Source organism: Podarcis erhardii (genome assembly GCF_964252035.2).
Source record: "Podarcis erhardii genome assembly, chromosome: 1".
In the NCBI taxonomy this organism is placed as follows: Eukaryota; Metazoa; Chordata; class Lepidosauria; order Squamata; family Lacertidae; genus Podarcis; species Podarcis erhardii.
Genome location: NC_138497.1, coordinates 116,300,182 through 116,317,736, shown reverse-complemented (window position 1 = coordinate 116,317,736; position 17,555 = coordinate 116,300,182). Strand labels below are relative to the sequence as shown.

Sequence of the window (17,555 nt, the reverse complement as noted above, 5' to 3'; positions counted from 1 at the left end):
TTCAGCAAGCACATTTTTTCCACAGGAAAGCAGTACATTTTAATAATACTAATACTAATTTATTAGCAGCCACTCTGTGCGGCTCCCAATCGGATATTAAAAACATAACACAGCATTAAACATTAAAAACTTCTCTAAAACTTCCCTAAATAGGGAAGTTTTATCTTGCATGCCTATATTAAAATATTATTAGAGTTATTAGGTGTTTTCAAAACACCTAAAAATTTGATTACTGCCTTACAATAAATTAATAACAGTAATATAAGCATCACACATTAAGACTAAAGTCCTGTGAACAATTAGTGTGCATGTGTATGCATGGGTAGATAGTCATGCGCTCACATGCATATATAATGAACATATTTTAAAGAACAAACCTGTTATTTTCACTCCATCCTTTGTTTCAGTTGGGACTCCAACACCAAACTCATTTTCTCCAGAGACTCTGAAGTAATAAATTCCACCTTCTTGCAGATTGGTAACTTTGTAGGAAAGACGATGGCAATTGTTGGTTACAGTGACCCAAGCTTTCTTGCTTGCTTCTCGTTTTTCAATATAATAGTTCTTCACAGGAGCACCTCCATCGTTCTCAGGAGCTTCCCAAGATAACACGGCTGATTCTTTTGTGACATCTTTTACAACGATATTAGATGGAGGTCCTGGTGAGTCAAGCACTTTGACAACTAATGTCAAAGTAGCTGTGCTTACAATATTTTGCAATGTTAGTGTATACTTTCCAGAGTCATTCCTTGTTGCTTTTTCAACAGTAATTGAGGTGCGGTTATCTGAAGTATCAATACTTGCTCGAGTACGAAGGTCAGTATCTGGCTTGCTCCACATTACATTAGGGATAGGCTTTCCTCTGAAAGGTACAGTCATTGTAAATGAGCCACCAGCTTTCACGACTAAAGTCTTTCTCATTTCATTGTCAATATCAAATGCAGGCTCTTCTTCCCTTTCTTTTGCCACCTGAGGTTCTGAAACATCACTTGGATCACTAGTGCCAACCTTGTTGATAGACCTTACTCTGAAAACATATTCAGCTCCTGATGTAAGACCAATTACAGTGTATTCTGTACCTCTTAAGCTTTGAATAGCAGTTGACCAATCAGTTTCACTGGTTAGCTTGTATTCAACTGTGTATCCAGTAACAGGAGCACCACCATCAAATAATGGCTTTGTCCATCCAATTGTTATATGTGACCTTGTAGAGTCCACAATCTTAGGCCTAGATGGAGGTGATGGAAGGAAAACAGGATCTTCTGCTTTAATAAATGGTGAAGTATCACTAGGAAGACTAAGACCTGCAGCGTTTTCTGCAAATACCCGATATTCATATTCACATCCTTGCCGAAGGCCTGTAGATTTTACCCTTAGATCAAAAACGGGCTTTTTGTTCACACGTATCCACCTCAGGCTGTTTTTCTCACGCCTTTCAATCACATATCCAGAAATTTCATTACCTCCATCGCTGTCAGGTCTTGCCCAGCAAATAGTCATGGACTCCTTTGTCACACTAGTAATCTCTAAAGATGTAGGTGGGCTTGGAACAGTAAATGGATCAAGGGCCTTGACAGCTTCACTTTCCAAAGGTTCACCAACACCATACTTGTTAACCCCCATCACTCTGAAGATGTATTCATTTCCTCTAAGTAGTTTTGTCACTTTGCAGGATGTTGTTGGATGCTCTGCTTCACAAAGAGTCCATGCAATTCTACTGGTCTCACGCTTTTCCACAATATAATAGTCAATCTCTGCACCTCCATTTTCTTGAGGCGGTCCCCATGACAGATGACATTTTTCAGCAGTAAGTCCTTTGATTTCTAGTGGGGCTGCTGGTGGACCAGGTCTATCAAGTACTTTGCAATTGACAGCCAATGATCTAACTCCAGCAACATTTTGTAATGTTAGCACATATTGCCCTGAATCACGTCGAATGCAGTCTTTGACAGTTATTGCAGTAGTGCTATCAGTTGAAACAATTTCAACTCTTGCTTTCTCTTCAATGTCTTTGCCATCCTTTGTCCATGAAACTACTGGTAAGGGTCGCCCTGCAATATCGGCATTGATTTTCAAGATCTCTCCAGCTTTAACAACAACAACATCCCTGAATTTGACATCCATCATAATTCTTGGAGCCTCAACATCATCCTTTACAGTCACTGGCCCAGTTGATTCAGATGGCTCACTAAATAGTCCAGCAGCATTCCTTGCAATTACATGGAATTCGTATCGCTGGTCTTCAGTAAGTCCTGTTACATCAAAGAAAGTTTCTTGCACATTGGTGAAGTTGCACTTCAGCCAACGACCATCTGGTAACTCTTTCCGCTCTATAATATAGCCTGTGATCTTAGCACCACCATCATATTCTGGTTTGGTCCATTTGAGTGAGACACATGTTCTTGTAATGTTAGTCACTTCTGGTTGGCCAGGAGGATCACATGGGTCCCTTGCAGCAACAGGCTCACATGATTTGCTACATTTACCTATTCCTACAATGTTTTCTGCATACACACGATATTCATACATTAGTCCTTCATCAAGGCCTGTGACCTTCATCTGTGTGTCACTTATAAGGGTTTTATTTACTTTAGTCCAAAGGATGCTGCTTCTTTCTTTACGCTCAAGGTGATAACCAAGTACTCTGCTACCTCCATCATTAACTGGCTCTTGCCAGGTTACAACCATGAAGGCTTTAGTTGCGTGTGTTACTCGGGGAGTACCAGGTGGTCCAGGAAGACTAAATGGATACTCTGCAACAACAGGTGCAGTTTCAACGAAAGTGCTCCTGCCATAGCGATTTTCTGCAGAAACACGGAATTGATATTCTGATCCTGTGGTTAAGCGAATTATTTTTATCGAAGTTCGTGCAACTGCTGCAGACACTATACTCCATGTTGTAGTAGTTGTTTCTCTCTTCTCCACAATATAATTATTAATTTGACATCCACCATCATACTCCGGGGGTTTCCAAGATATGGTTACATTATCATTGCTGACATTGTCAATATGCAGTGCTGTTGGAGGTCCTGGCTTGTCCAGTACAATTACAGTAATGGAAGCTGTTGTAGAGCCAGCACTGTTTGAAACATTTAATTCATAACTCCCTACATCTTCTTTCAATGCTTCCTTGATTGTTAGTGAGGTTGATGTCTTTGATGAGTGGACATTTACCCTTGTTGTCTCTCTTAAAGGCAGTCCATCTTTCTTCCAGCTAACTGATGGAACTGGCCTTCCTCTGATGGGCACATCAATCTTAAGATCTTCACCAGCTTTAACACTGAAAGTATTGAAAAGGAGCTCAACTGAAGGCTGGATTTCAATATCCTTCGCAACTACTGGAACTCCAAGCTGTCTTGGATCACTCTTCCCTTTTTCGTTGACAGCACATACTCGGAAAGTGTATTCTTCTCCCATACTTAATCCTGATACTGTTGCTTCTAATGTTTTAACTTGTGTGCAGGTGCTCCATTTTTCACTTCCTTTAGTTTGCATTTCTACTACATAGCCAGTTATTTTACTGCCACCATCACTCTCAGGTTTCTCCCATTTAATAGTTGCAGTGTGGCGTGTAACATCAACAAGGGTAACTTTTCCAGGTGGATAGGGTGGTTCAGAAGCCTTAACTGGTTCAGTTGTTTCTGCTGGCAAACCAACTCCATATTCATTTGCCGCCAAGACACGGAAGTAGTAACTACATCCTTCCTGTAGCTGATCAATTCTGAAGACATTCTTGGCACAGTTATTTGTAATAGTGGCATATGCCTTTCTTGTGGTTTCTCGTTTTTCAATGATGTAATTTGTAATTTTAGCACCACCATCAATAAGTGGGGGCTCCCAAGCTAATGTCACTGAATCTTTCTTCACTTCTCTGATGTTCAAGTTCACAGGTGCACTTGGTGTATCAAGCACTCTCACGTTAACAAAAGCAGATTTTTTGCCACTATTGTTTTCTAAGGTCAGGTTATATCTACCACTGTCAAATCTGTTTACATTATCAATGACCAACATTGTATATGAACTGGTAGCCTCAATCTGGGCTCTGTCGCTCAGAGTGCCTTCTGCTTTCTCCCACTTTACTTCTGGCTCTGGCCTCCCTTTGATAGTGACAAACAATCGCAATGTGCCACTAGCACGTACGGTCACAACTTTTCTGAGATCTGCATCAAGTTCAATTTCAGGAGGTTCAATTTTTTCAGCAGCAACAACACTACCAGGTATAGTTGCTGGTTCTCCAACTCCTTCAGAGTTCATAGCACAGATGCGGAAATTATACTCACTATTCTCTTTAAGTTTTTCTACTGTGAATTGCTTTCCTTGTAAACCTGATGGAGGTGTGCAAGTTGTCCATTCATCAGCAGTAGCTTCTTTAAATTCCACAATGTATCCTTTAACAGGTGCACCACCATCGTAAATGGGCTTGTTCCATGCAAGGGACACAGATGATCTGGAGGTATCTGTCACCTTCGGATTGCTTGGAGGGCCTGGTGGATACACTGCATCACAGGCTCGATAGAAAACTGATGGTTCACTAGGTTCACCAACACCGGCAGCATTTTCAGCAGAAACCCTAAATTCATAGAAATGGCCATCTGTAAGTCCAGTTACTCTGAGTCTTAAGTCTGTTAGCCTCTTCTTATTGCACTTGGTCCACCGAATACCATCTTTGTCTCGCTTTTCTAGTATGTACCCTTCAATTTCAGCACCACCATTATCCTCTGGACGACCCCAGGTTACAATCATAGAATCTTTTGTGATTGCAGAAACTTCAGGTATTGAAGGAGGGCCTGGAGGTTTGTATGGATTACATGCCAACACAGGCTCGGATTCTAGTGGTTCACCAATTCCATATTTGTTGACAGCCATTACACGGAAAATGTACTCATTGTTTGGAAGAAGCCTGGTTACTTTGTGGTTCAGAGCTTGCACATCAGATGCCACTTGTGTCCATGAAAGTCGACTTGTCTCTCTCTTTTCTATAATATAATGTGAAATGTTAGAGCCACCATCGTGTAAAGGTGGTCCCCATGCCAGATAACACTTTTCTGCAGTCACACCTGTAACTTTCAAAGGACCTTCTGGAGGCCCAGGTCTGTCAAGTACTTTTACAGTGATTGGTATAGACTTTGTGCCACCAACATTGCTCAGTTTAAGTGTATAAATGCCTCCATCCACTCTGATGCAATCTTTGACTGTGAGGGTTGTTCTCTCAATGGTAGACTTAATTTCCATTCTTGCAGTTGCTCCTTCAAATTCTTTTCCATCTTTCGACCATATAATATCAGGAATGGGTTTGCCATGGATGTCAGCCTCAAGAGCAAATGTTTCTCCAGCATGAACAACAATGACATCTTTGTATTTTGGATCCAGTGAAGCTCTTGGAGCTTCAATTTCATCTCTGGCAATAATTGGTCCTGTGCTTTCAGATGGTTCACTTATGCTACCAGCTGCATTTCTTGCAATTACTCTGAATTCATATCGTTGGTCTTCCACAAGACCAGTTACTGTGAACTCTGTTTCTGTTACATTTGTAAAACTGGCTTTCATCCAACGCCCTTCAGGAAGTTCTCTCTTTTCCACAACATATCCAGTTATTCTGCTGCCACCATCATATTCAGGTTTTTTCCATTTTAGTGTTATATAATTTCTTGTAATAACAATGGCATCTGGACGGCCAGGTGGATCACAAGCATCTCGAGCAACATACAGTTCAGATGATTTGCTAACCTTACCTATGCCAACAATATTTTCAGCGGCAACTCTGAACTCATATTCAAGACCTTCCTCAAGGCCATCTGATTTATACTTTGTGTCCTGAATGAGGGCCTTATTCAATTTTGTCCAAAGAATGCTGTTTTTATCTTTACGTTCTAGATGATAACCAAGAACTTTGCTTCCTCCATCATTAACTGGTTCATTCCATTGTACTATCATATGATCTTTGGTAGCAATGCTGACAAATGGTGTTCCTGGTGGACCTGGTTCTTTGTAGGGATATTGAACAAGAACTGGCTTAGAATCCAGTGCGGTGCTCTTTCCGTATCTGTTTTCAGCACTAATTCTAAACTGATATTCACTACCCGTTTTAAGGTTTGTTACTTTAATAGTTGTTCTTGCAACAGTCGCTGAGACCATCTGCCAGGTAGTGGTAGTAGTGTCACGCTTCTCTACAATGTAATTGGATATTTGACAGCCACCTGTGTATGCTGGTGGTTCCCATGACAGAACAACAAAATTCGAGCTAACTTCATCAAAGCGGACAGGTCCTTGTGGTGGGCCAGGCTTCTCTAGCACAATTATATTAAGATGTTCTGCTGCTGTGCCTGCAGTGTTGGTTACTGTCACAGTATATTTACCGAAATCATCCTTGTTGCTTTCTTTAATATACAAAGTAGTTGATGTAGGTGTATCTTCAACATGTAACCTGGTTGTCTGTCTTAGAGGCTGACCATCTTTTTCCCATGTGATAGTAGGCTTTGGTCGAGCTATAAAGGGTATTTCTACTTTAAGGTCTTCTCCAGCTTGGACAGTGTATGTATTGAACATTAGTTTGATATTTGGCTGAATGGTCAGATCTTTGGCAATCACAGGAACTGCCAGTGGTCTAGGGTCACTTTTGCCTTTTTCATTGTATGCCATGACACGGAATTGATATTCATGTCCAGAACTCAAACCAGACACAACTGCATTACAGACTTTGGTTTCAGTAACAACACTCCATTTATCAGTTCCTTTTGGCTGCATTTCAACAACGTACCCCACAATTCTGCTACCTCCATCATGTTCAGGCTTTTCCCACATAAATGATGCGCTTCTCTGAGTCACATCAGTGAGAGTCACTTTTCCAGGAGGCAAAGGTGGTTCTGAAGCTTTTGAGGCATCTGCAGTTTCAACTGGAACACCAATTCCATATTCATTTTCAGCCATTACTCTGAAATAATAAATTGCCCCTTCAATAAGGTTATCAACTCTAAAACTTGTTTTGCTGCACTTTGTGCTCACATTTGCATATGCTTTTCTGGTTGATTCACGTTTATCAATCACATAGTTCTTTATCTTTGCCCCACCATCATTAGCTGGAGGCTCCCATGTCAGTACAGCATAATTTTTCCTTATTTCTTTGACTACTAAATTTTGCGGTGGTCCCGGTGTGTCAAGTACTTTAACTGTGACAAATGCAGACTTAGAGCCACTGCTGTTCTCCAGTTTAAGGATATATTTTCCAGCATCATTTCTATCACAGTAATCAATGGATAACTGTGTGTAATTCAGGCCCTTTTCAATTTGAACCTTATCTGTAAATTCTCCTTCTTCTCGAGACCACATGATTTCAGGAGTTGGGCGTCCTTTGAAAGGTATGTTTATCCTGACAGATCCACCAGCTCTAACCACAATTCCCTTCCTTAATTCAGAGTCAATATCAAGTTCAGGCGGCTCAAGTTTATCTTCTGGTTTAACTGTGCCAGGAACTGCTGCAGCTTCACCTACTCCAATTTTGTTAAGAGCACAAACTCTAAGTTTGTATTCTTGATGTTCAATGAGTTTCTTGATCTCAAAGCGATTGACTCTCAGACCAGTCTGTGGGGTAACTATTGTCCATTCTTCTTCATCAGCTTTGCAGATTTCTACAATATATCCCAGGATCTCACTGCCGCCATCATAAATAGGCTTACCCCATGCTACTGTAATTGAATTCTTGGTAGTATCCACAGCATGAGCATTAGTGGGTGGGCCAGGTTTGAACATAGGGTCACATGCTTTCCAAAAGGGAGTGATTTGGCTTGGCTCACCAACTCCAGCAGCATTTTCAGCGGATACTCTAAATTCATATTCATGATCTTCTGCTAATCCTGTGACTCTTAATCGCAGGTCTGTAATTCGGCGTTTGTTACATTTCACCCATCTGATACCAGCTCTGTCCCTTTTTTCGACAATGTAGTTAACTATTTCACTGCCACCATCACTATCTGGACGATGCCAGCAGATGGTCATGGAATCCTTTGTAATGTTGGTTACTTCAATGGATTTTGGTGGACCAGGAACAACAAATGGGTTTTTCATTAATACTGGTGCAGACTCCAGAGGCTCCCCAACTCCATATTTATTAACTGCCATTATACGGAAGATATACTCATTTCCTTCCAGAAGTTTTGTTACTTTCAGCATTGTGGCTACAGCATCTGAAGCAACAACTGTCCATGCAAGGCGACTTGTTTCTCTCTTCTCAACTATGTAGTGAGAAATGTCACTGCCACCATCATGGATTGGTTGCGCCCATGTTAAGGAACACTTGTCAGCAGTAACTCCAGAAACTTGAATACTCTCTGGAGGTCCTGGTCTGTCCAGTACTTTCACTGTTATTGGTACTGATTTTGTTCCTGCAACATTAGAGGCCTGCAAAATATATTGCCCACCATCAACACGGATGGCATCTTTAACAGTAATCAAGGCCTTAAAGTCTGTATTCCTTACTTCACATCGGGCAGTATCTTCAAGTACTTTATCTCCTTTCAACCACAGAATAGTGGGAATTGGCTTCCCATGGACATCAGCCTCAAGTCTGAATGTTTCTCCAGCGTTTACAACAATTGCATCTTTGTATTTGGGATCCATGGAAATTCTTGGAAGCTCAACTTCATCTTTTGCTGTTATTGGTCCTGTACTATCAGATGGCTTGCTTACTGCTCCAGCAGCGTTCCTTGCAATGACTCTAAATTCATATCGTTGGTCTTCAGTAAGGCCTGTTACGGTAAACTGAGTTTCAGTTATATTGGTGAAGCTTGCTTTCATCCAACGACCTTCAGGCAAATCACGTTTCTCTACTACGTAGCCTGTAATTTTGCTGCCACCATCATATTCTGGCTTTGTCCATTGCAGAGTAATTGAACTTCTTTTAACAATAATAGCTTCAGGGCATCCCGGAGGATCACAGGGGTCACGTGCTACATAACACTCAGAAGCTTTGCTTGCTTTGCCAACACCAACAATATTTTCTGCAGCCACTCTAAATTCATACTCAATGCCTTCTTCAAGGTTAGATGTTTTGTAATGTGTGTCTTGAATAACTGTCTTGTTTACCTTTGTCCACAAAATGCTGTTTCTTTCCTTTCTTTCAAGATGATAACCTAAAATTTTACTTCCACCATCATTTACTGGTTCATGCCATTGCACAACCATAGAGTCCTTTGTAACTGTTGTCACAAATGGTGTGCCAGGAGGACCTGGTTCTTTATAGGGATACTGAGCAACAACCGTGTCAGACTCCAGGGCAAAGCTCTGCCCGTATCTATTTTCAGCAAATATTCTGAACTGATATTCTGATCCAGTTTTGAGCTTCATCACCTTGAGAGTAGTTCTTGCAACAGTAGCTGAAACTGTTTCCCATACGGTGGTGGTTGTATCTCTCTTATGAACAATGTAGTTGGTGATTTGGCAGCCACCTGTATATAGTGGAGGGTTCCATGATAATGTAATACTTTCAGCACTAATTTCATCAAATTTAACAGGGCCTTTTGGAGGATCAGGCTTGTCTAGTGTTATAATTTCAACAGCTGCAGATTTCTGTCCAACAACATTAGCAACTGCAATTTCATACGCCCCGCTGTCTTCTTTAGTGACCTCTTTAATACTCAGCACAGTAAGTTTAGGTGAATCGATGACATTAACTCTAGTTGTCTGTTTTAATGGCATGCCATCTTTGGTCCAAGTAATAGTAGGTGTAGGTCGACCAGATATTGGTATTTCCACCTTTAGGTCTTGTCCCACTTGTATACTGTAACTGTGGAATGCTGGTCGTACATCTGGTTCAATAACTAAATCTTTGGCTGTTATTGGAACAGCAAGGGACCGTGGATCACTCCTACCCTTTTCATTTACAGCCATTACCCTGAATAGATAATCTTGTCCTTGAGATAAGTTAGTAACAAGTGCTTCAAGAACTTTCACACGCGTACATTCTGACCATTTTTCGCTGCCCTTAACTTGCATTTCCACTATGTATTGCAAAATTTTGCTTCCACCATCATGTTCAGGCTTAGCCCAGCTTAATGAAACGCTGTTTCTTGTCACATCGTCCACTGTTATCTTTCCTGGAGGTTGAGGAACTTCAGCAACTTTAACTGGGTCACTTGTTTCTGCAGGCAGGCCAATTCCAAATTCATTCTCTGCGCAAACTCTGAAGTAATAATAGCAGCCCTCCTGAAGTTGAGCCACTTTCCACGATGTCTTGTGGCAGTTTGTTACAACAGCAGCATAGGCTTTCCTTGTGGCTTCACGTTTTTCTATTATATAATTTTTAATTTTAGCTCCACCGTCTATCGAAGGAGGTTCCCAGGCAAGTGATACTGAGTCTTTGGTGATTTCCTTAATTTTCAGGTTCACTGGGGGGCCTGGGGTATCTAGGACTCTTACACTGACAAAGGCAGACTTAGTTCCACCACTGTTTTCTAAAGTAAGAGTGTATTTTCCAGAATCAAATCTGTTAACGTTGTCGAGAACCAGCGAGGTAAAGCTGCTAGTGATGTCAATAACAGCTGCCTCTCTGATGTCACCATCCACCTTGCTCCATTTTACTTCGGGTGTTGGGCGTCCTCTGATTGGAACAAATAATCTTAAGGAGCCGCCAGCTCTTACATTGATAACCTTCCTCAGTTCCAAGTCAAGATCAAGGTCTGGAGCTTCCAGCTTTTCTTCGACCACAATAGTCCCAGGAACGTCGGCATGCTCTCCTACTCCTGCTTTGTTAACAGCACAAATGCGGAATTTATATTCATGCTTCTCCTGCAATTTTTCTACTTCCATATTTGTTTTCTTAATTCCAGTTGGTGGTGTACAAATTGCCCAGTCCCCAACACTCACATCACATTTTTCAACAATGTATCCTTGGATTTCTGAGCCACCATCATAGATTGGTTTACTCCAGGAGAGGAAAACTGAAGATCTTGTAACATCTATTGCTTTAGGATTGTTGGGAGGACCTGGTTTGTATATAGGGTCACAAGCCTTATGATAAACAGAAGGTAGGCTTGGCTCACTGAGGCCAGCTGCATTTTCAGCCGAGACTCTGTATTCATAATTATGATTTTCTATAAGTCCAGTAACTCGGTATCGAAGTTCACTTATCAAACGCTTGTTACATCTTGTCCACCGAATGCCTTCTTTATCACGTTTTTCTAGTACATAACCCAAAATTTCACTGCCACCATCAGAGGGTGGTCTTTCCCATACGACAATCATAGAATCCTTGGTAACAGCCGAGACCTCTGGGGCCTTTGGTGGAAGTGGCACTACAAATGGATTTTTAGCCATTACAGGCTCAGATTCAAGAGGCTCCCCAACCCCATATTTGTTTACAGCCATGATGCGGAAGATATATTCGTTGCCTTCCAAAAGTTTAGTAACTTTGTAACTAAGGGTTTGTACATTGCCATCAACTAAAGTCCAGACTAAGCGGCTTGTTTCTCTTCTTTCAATTACATAATGGGAAATGTCACTACCACCATCTTGCAATGGGGGTTTCCATGCCAGGTAACACTTTTCAGCAGTAACTCCAGTTACAACAACCGGACCTTCAGGTGGGCCAGGTTTGTCAAGAACCTTAACATGAATGGAAGCTGTCTTTTCACCTGCAGCATTCTTGGCCAGCAATACATAATGCCCACTGTCAACGCGAATGGCTTCTTTGACGCTTAGGCTTGTGGCAAAGTCTGTCGTTTTTATATCCAAGCGTGCAGTATTCACTAGTTCCTTGTCGCCTTTTAGCCACTGAATAGAAGGCAGCGGCTTACCATGAACGTCTGCGTCAATCTTGAACGATTCGCCAGCATGCAGTACAAGGGTTTCTTTAAATTTGGGGTCCATACTTATGCGGGGTGGCTCTACTTCATCTCTTGCTGTGACTGCCCCCGAGCTTTCAGATGGCTCACTGAAAACGCCTGCAGCGTTGCGCGCAATGACACGGAACTCATACCTTTGATCTTCAACTAGGCCAGTTACTGCAAACTGGGTCTCAATAACATTTGTAAAACTTGCTTTCATCCAGCGGCCTTCAGGTAGCTCCTTCTTCTCAACTATGTAGCCGGTGATCTTGCTTCCGCCATCATATGCTGGTTTCTTCCACTGAAGAGTAACAGAGTTCCTTGTGACGATGATAGGCTCTGGACGACCAGGAGGATCACAAGGATCATAAGCTTTGTAGCATTCTGAACCTTTACTTGCTTTGCCGATACCAACTATATTTTCTGCATAAACTCTGAATTCATATTCAAGGCCTTCCTCAAGTCCGGTTGTTTTAAAGTTAGTGTCAGGAATTGCCGCTTTGTTCAGTTTAACCCAGAGTATGCTGTTTCTTTCCTTGCGCTCCAAATGATAACCAATAATCTTGCTGCCACCATCATTGACTGGTTCATTCCAGTGTACAACCATACTATCCCTGGAGACTTTTGGTACAAAAGGAGTTCCAGGAGGCCCAGGTAGTTTGTATGGATACTGGGCTACCACAGACTCTGATGTGAGATATGTACTCTTTCCATATCTGTTTTCAGCAGCAATTCTGAATTGATATTCACTTCCAGTCTTTAATCTAGCTGCTTTTAGAGTTGTTCGGGCAACGGTAGCTGAAACAATCTGCCAAGTAGTAGTGGAGGTGTCTCGTTTTTCCACAATATAATTGTTGATAGAACTGCCACCATCATATTTGGGTGGTCCCCAGGAAATGGTAATATTGTCTGCTGTTACATCTTCAATCTTCACTGGTCCAGTTGGAGGTCCTGGCTTGTCAAGGACAACAATGTTAAGAATTTCAGTAGCTTCCCCAGCAGAGTTAGAAAGTTTTACTAAATATTGTCCAACATCTTCTCTACATGCTTCTTTTATTGTTAGCAAAGTGTTGTTGTCTGTATTTTCTTCGTTTACTCTAGTAGTTTGCCTCAGTGGCACATCATCTTTGAGCCACGTTACAGATGGCTTGGGTCGACCAACAAATGGAACATCAACCTTTAAGTCTTCACCTGCTAGTACACTGAAGGTAGTGAATAACAGTTTGAAGGCTGGTGGTATCACAAGATCTTTCGCAATAACTGGTACACTCAATTGTCGAGGATCACTGATTCCTTTTTCATTCTGAGCTGAAACACGGAAAGAATATTCTTCACCCTGGATCAGTCCAGTTATAACAGCTTCAGTAACTTTTACAGTAGTGCATGTGGCCCATTTCTCACTGCCTTTGCTTTGCATTTCTACAATGTAGCCCAAAATTCTGCTTCCTCCATCATGTTCAGGTTTTTCCCAAGACAAAGATACACTCTTTCGTGTCACATCTAATATAGTTATTTTTCCTGGAGGAAGAGGCCTTTCAGATGCCTTAATAGAGTCTGATGTTTCAACAGGAAGCCCTATTCCATATTCATTTTCAGCTAGAACTCTGAAATAATAGTTGCAACCTTCCTGTAGATTGTCCACTTTCCAGCTGGTCTTATGGCAATTGGCCATAACTGTTGAATATGCTTTTCTTGTTGCCTCACGTTTTTCAATAATATAATTTTTAATTTTAGAGCCACCATCTATGAGGGGAGGGTCCCACGTGAGAGTCACAGATGACTTTGTAACCTCTTTTATCTTCAGATTCTGTGGGGCGCCAGGTGTATCAAGAACCCTTACAATTACAAATGCTGATTTACTGCCTGAGCTGTTTTCTACAGTCAGTATATATTTGCCACTGTCAAATCTATTCACATTTCCAACTGTAAGTAGTGTATAAGAGCTTGTGGATTCAATAGTGGCTTTGTCTAAAGACTCTCCATGTTCTCTTGACCATTTCACTTCAGGCACTGGTCTTCCTTTAATTGGGACGAAGAGTCTTAAAGTACAGCAAGCTCTGAGGGTCACAACTTTACGTAGGTCTGCATCAAGTTCAATCTCAGGAGGCAGTATCCTTTCTTCAGCTTTTGGTGTCCCAGGAACAAGAGCAGGCTCTCCAATGCCTTCAGAGTTCATAGCATATATTCTGATTTTATATTCCTGGTTTTCTTTTAGATTAGTGATGGTAAAGGAAGTCGCCTTCAGCCCTGCTGGTGGAGTTACAATTTTCCACTCATCTTCGTCAGGTAATGCTGTTTCAACCATGTAGCCTGTGATTTCTGAGCCACCATCATATATTGGCTTATTCCAAGCAATTGTAATTGAGGACTTGCTTGTGTCTAATACACGAGGATTACCTGGTGGACCTGGCTTAAATACAGTATCAGCAGCTTTGTAGAATGGACTGCTTAGACTTGGTTCACTTACACCAGCAGCGTTTTCAGCTTTCACTCGGTATTCATATTCATGACCTTCTGTGAGTCCAGATACTTTATAGCGCAAATCTGTGACAACCCGCTTGTTACATTTCACCCAGCGTAGTCCAGCTCTGTCACGACGTTCTACAATATAATTGATTATAGGGCTTCCACCATCAGAATCAGGGTGTCCCCAGCACACAATCATAGAATCTTTGGTTGCAGCTGTAACTTCAGGTGTCTTCGGTGGATCAGGTACTACATAAGGATTTACTGCAAGAACAGGCTCTGATTCCAGGGGTTCGCCAACGCCGTATTTGTTAACAGCCATAACACGGAAGATATATTCATTGCCTTTCAATAGCTTTGTGACCTTTAATTTTGTTACTGGAACTTCTGTGGCTACAGTTGTCCATGCCAATCTGCTAGTCTCACGTTTCTCAACAACATAATGGTCAATGCTTGCGCCTCCATCATCCAAAGGTGGTAACCATGACAGGACACACTTTTCTATGGTAACATCAGACACAGCCAAAGGCCCTTCTGGAGGACCAGGTCTATCTAGTACTTTGACATTGAAAATATGCTTTGCAAAGCCACCTGGATTGGAGGCTGTAAGTGTGTAGGCACCTCCATCTCTTCTTATAGAGTCCTTATTATGAAGAACAGTTGAGAAATCAGCTATTTTAATTTCTAATTTTGCTGTGTCTTCAAGCTCCTTTCCTTCTTTCGTCCATGTCAGAGTTGGTGGAGGGCGACCTGAAACGTCAGCTTCAAGTTTGAAAATTTCACCTGCTTTTAATATCAAAGTGTCTTTGTATTTAGCATCAACCATGATCCTTGGTGCTTCAATCTCATCTCTGCACGTTATTGCATCTGATGGTTCGGATGGGTGGCTAACAGCACCGGCCGCGTTTCTAGCAATCACACGGAATTCATAAGCAGCATCTTCTGTGAGACCACTAACAGTGAACTCAGTTTCTAGTATATTGCCGAAGTTAGCCTTTAGCCATCGGCCATTAGGAAGATCTCTTTTTTCAACAGTATAGCCAGTTATCTTAAAACCTCCATTATATTCAGGTTTTTTCCACTTAAGTGCTACTGCATGTCTTGTAATATTGAGAGGAACTGGCTTCCCAGGAGGATCAATAGGGTCCAGGGCCAATGCTGGCTCAGATGGCTTGCTTGGTTTACTCTTGCCTGCCATATTTTCTGCTATGACTCGGAATTCATAGGCAAGGCCAGATGTAAGACCACTTGATTTGAAGGTATTTACTGATATCAAAGCTTTACTTACGGTCTGCCAAAGAATGCTATTTCGTTCTTTTTGCTCAATGTGATATCCCAAAATGGGGCTTCCTCCATCTGTCAGAGGCTCATGCCAGCTAATGCTAATTGCATCTTTTGTGACTGCAATCACTTGAGGAGTGCCTGGAGGACCAGGAACTTTAAAAGGATAGTTAGCAATTACATTCTCTGAACTGATAGATGGTCCTGAACCATATCTGTTCTGAGCTTTAACACGGAATTGGTACTCTGTCCCAGTAGTGAGGCGAGCAGCTTTAAAAGTAGTACGTATAACAGTAGTTGCTAACTCAGCCCATGCAGTACTGTCGGTTTTACGCATTTCTACAACATAGTTACTTATTGGCACCCCTCCATCATTCAGTGGAGGTTCCCATGAGAAGGTGACATAGTCGGATGAAACTTCTTCAAATTTGATTGGCCCTGTGGGAGGTCCTGGAACATCATGCACCTGTATAGTTATAACATCGCTAACTTCACCAACAATATTTTTAGCTGAGATTGGGTATCTGCCGCTATCGTTTCTAGTGCATTCATTAATGGTTAAGATGGTTGCAGAAGCAGTATGTTCAAAGTTTACTCTTTGAGTTTGTTTAATTAACTGGTCTTCTTTTTTCCAAGTAATAGTTGGCCTTGGGCGACCAAGCACAGGTATTTCAACTTTGATATTGTCACCAGCTCTGGCAATTACTGTTTTCTGGTAAATGCCACGCAAATCAAATTCTGGAAGCATCATTTGCTCTTTAACGACAACTGGTCTGCTTTCTCTTGGATCACTTCTTCCAGCACTATTAACTGCCATAACCTGGAAAGTATATTCTTCATTTTCAGTCAGATTCTTTACCACACATTCTAATGTTTTCACAGTTGTGATATGTGTCCACTGAGTTGAACCTTTTTTCTGGGCTTCAATAACATAGCCAGTAATCTTGCTACCACCATCATGTTCGGGCTTTGGCCAAGCAAGGCTGACTGTCTTCCTTGTGATATCCATGATATTAAGGCTCTCTGGTGGTGATGGTGCCTCTGACGCTCTTACAGGTTCAGCAGTTTCGGCAGGTTCACCAATTCCAAATTCGTTTTCAGCAAATACTCTGAAGTAATATTCACACCCTTCAGCCAAATTAGGAATCCTAAGTGAACATTTTGGGCACTTAGTTGTGATGGTTGAATATGCCTTTCGTGTTGACTCACGTTTTTCAACTATATAATTTGTTATGCGTGAACCACCATCAATTAGAGGCATATCCCATTGTAGGGTGATGGTATCTTTAGATATGTCTCTGGGCTTGAGATTTATTGGTGGCCCTGGTGTATCCAAGACTTTTACATTTACAAAACCAGTCTTCTTGCCAGCAGCATTTTCAAGGGTCATGACATACTTTCCTGCATCGTATCTATTGCATTCTGTGACAATGAGAAGTGTGAAAGAGTCTGTATTTTCAATACTGGCACGTCCTTTAAGTGAAATATCATCCTTGGTCCATGTGATTTCAGGAACTGGGCGTCCTTTAATTGGAACAAATACCCGAATGGTCAGTCCAGCTCTAACAACAAGAGTTTTCCTCAGCTCGGCGTCTAATTCAAAATCAGGAGCTACTTCACGTTCCCTGATTTCAACATCTTTTATCGTTGCTGGTTCACCAGCGCCAGCAGCATTGAGGGCAATAATTCTAAAATTGTATTTGGCGCCTGGCTGGAGATTAGCAACCACAAATTCTGTGATTCTTAGAGCAGTCCCCGTGGTATCTTTCACCCATGTTTCTTCTCCTTCTTTTTGGTGCTCCACAATATAGCCGATTATATCAAGTCCGCCATCATAGTGAGGTTTACCCCATGCTAGGCTAGCAGTTGTCTTTGTTGTATCAGTTACTCGTGGGTTAGAAGGCGGTCCCGGTGGATCTATAAATAATGAAAAAAGGCAACAAATTTTACTTTGATTGGAATCCTTATAGATAATCATGCTATAAAGGGATC

General features: G+C 41.6%; 1 protein-coding gene across 48 annotated transcripts in view; it reads right to left on the bottom strand.

Moving 5' to 3' along the window:
• TTN (titin) overlaps window positions 1-17,555 on the bottom strand; it is a 293,526-nt gene that overhangs the window by 30,923 nt on the left and 245,048 nt on the right. For all 48 annotated transcript variants that reach the window (XM_081862229.1, XM_081862238.1, XM_081862246.1 and 45 more), the window contains one exon: window positions 378-17,480. In XM_081862229.1, coding sequence (XP_081718355.1) covers window positions 378-17,480 — 17,103 coding nt within the window. The remainder of the gene's footprint in view (window positions 1-377; window positions 17,481-17,555) is intronic.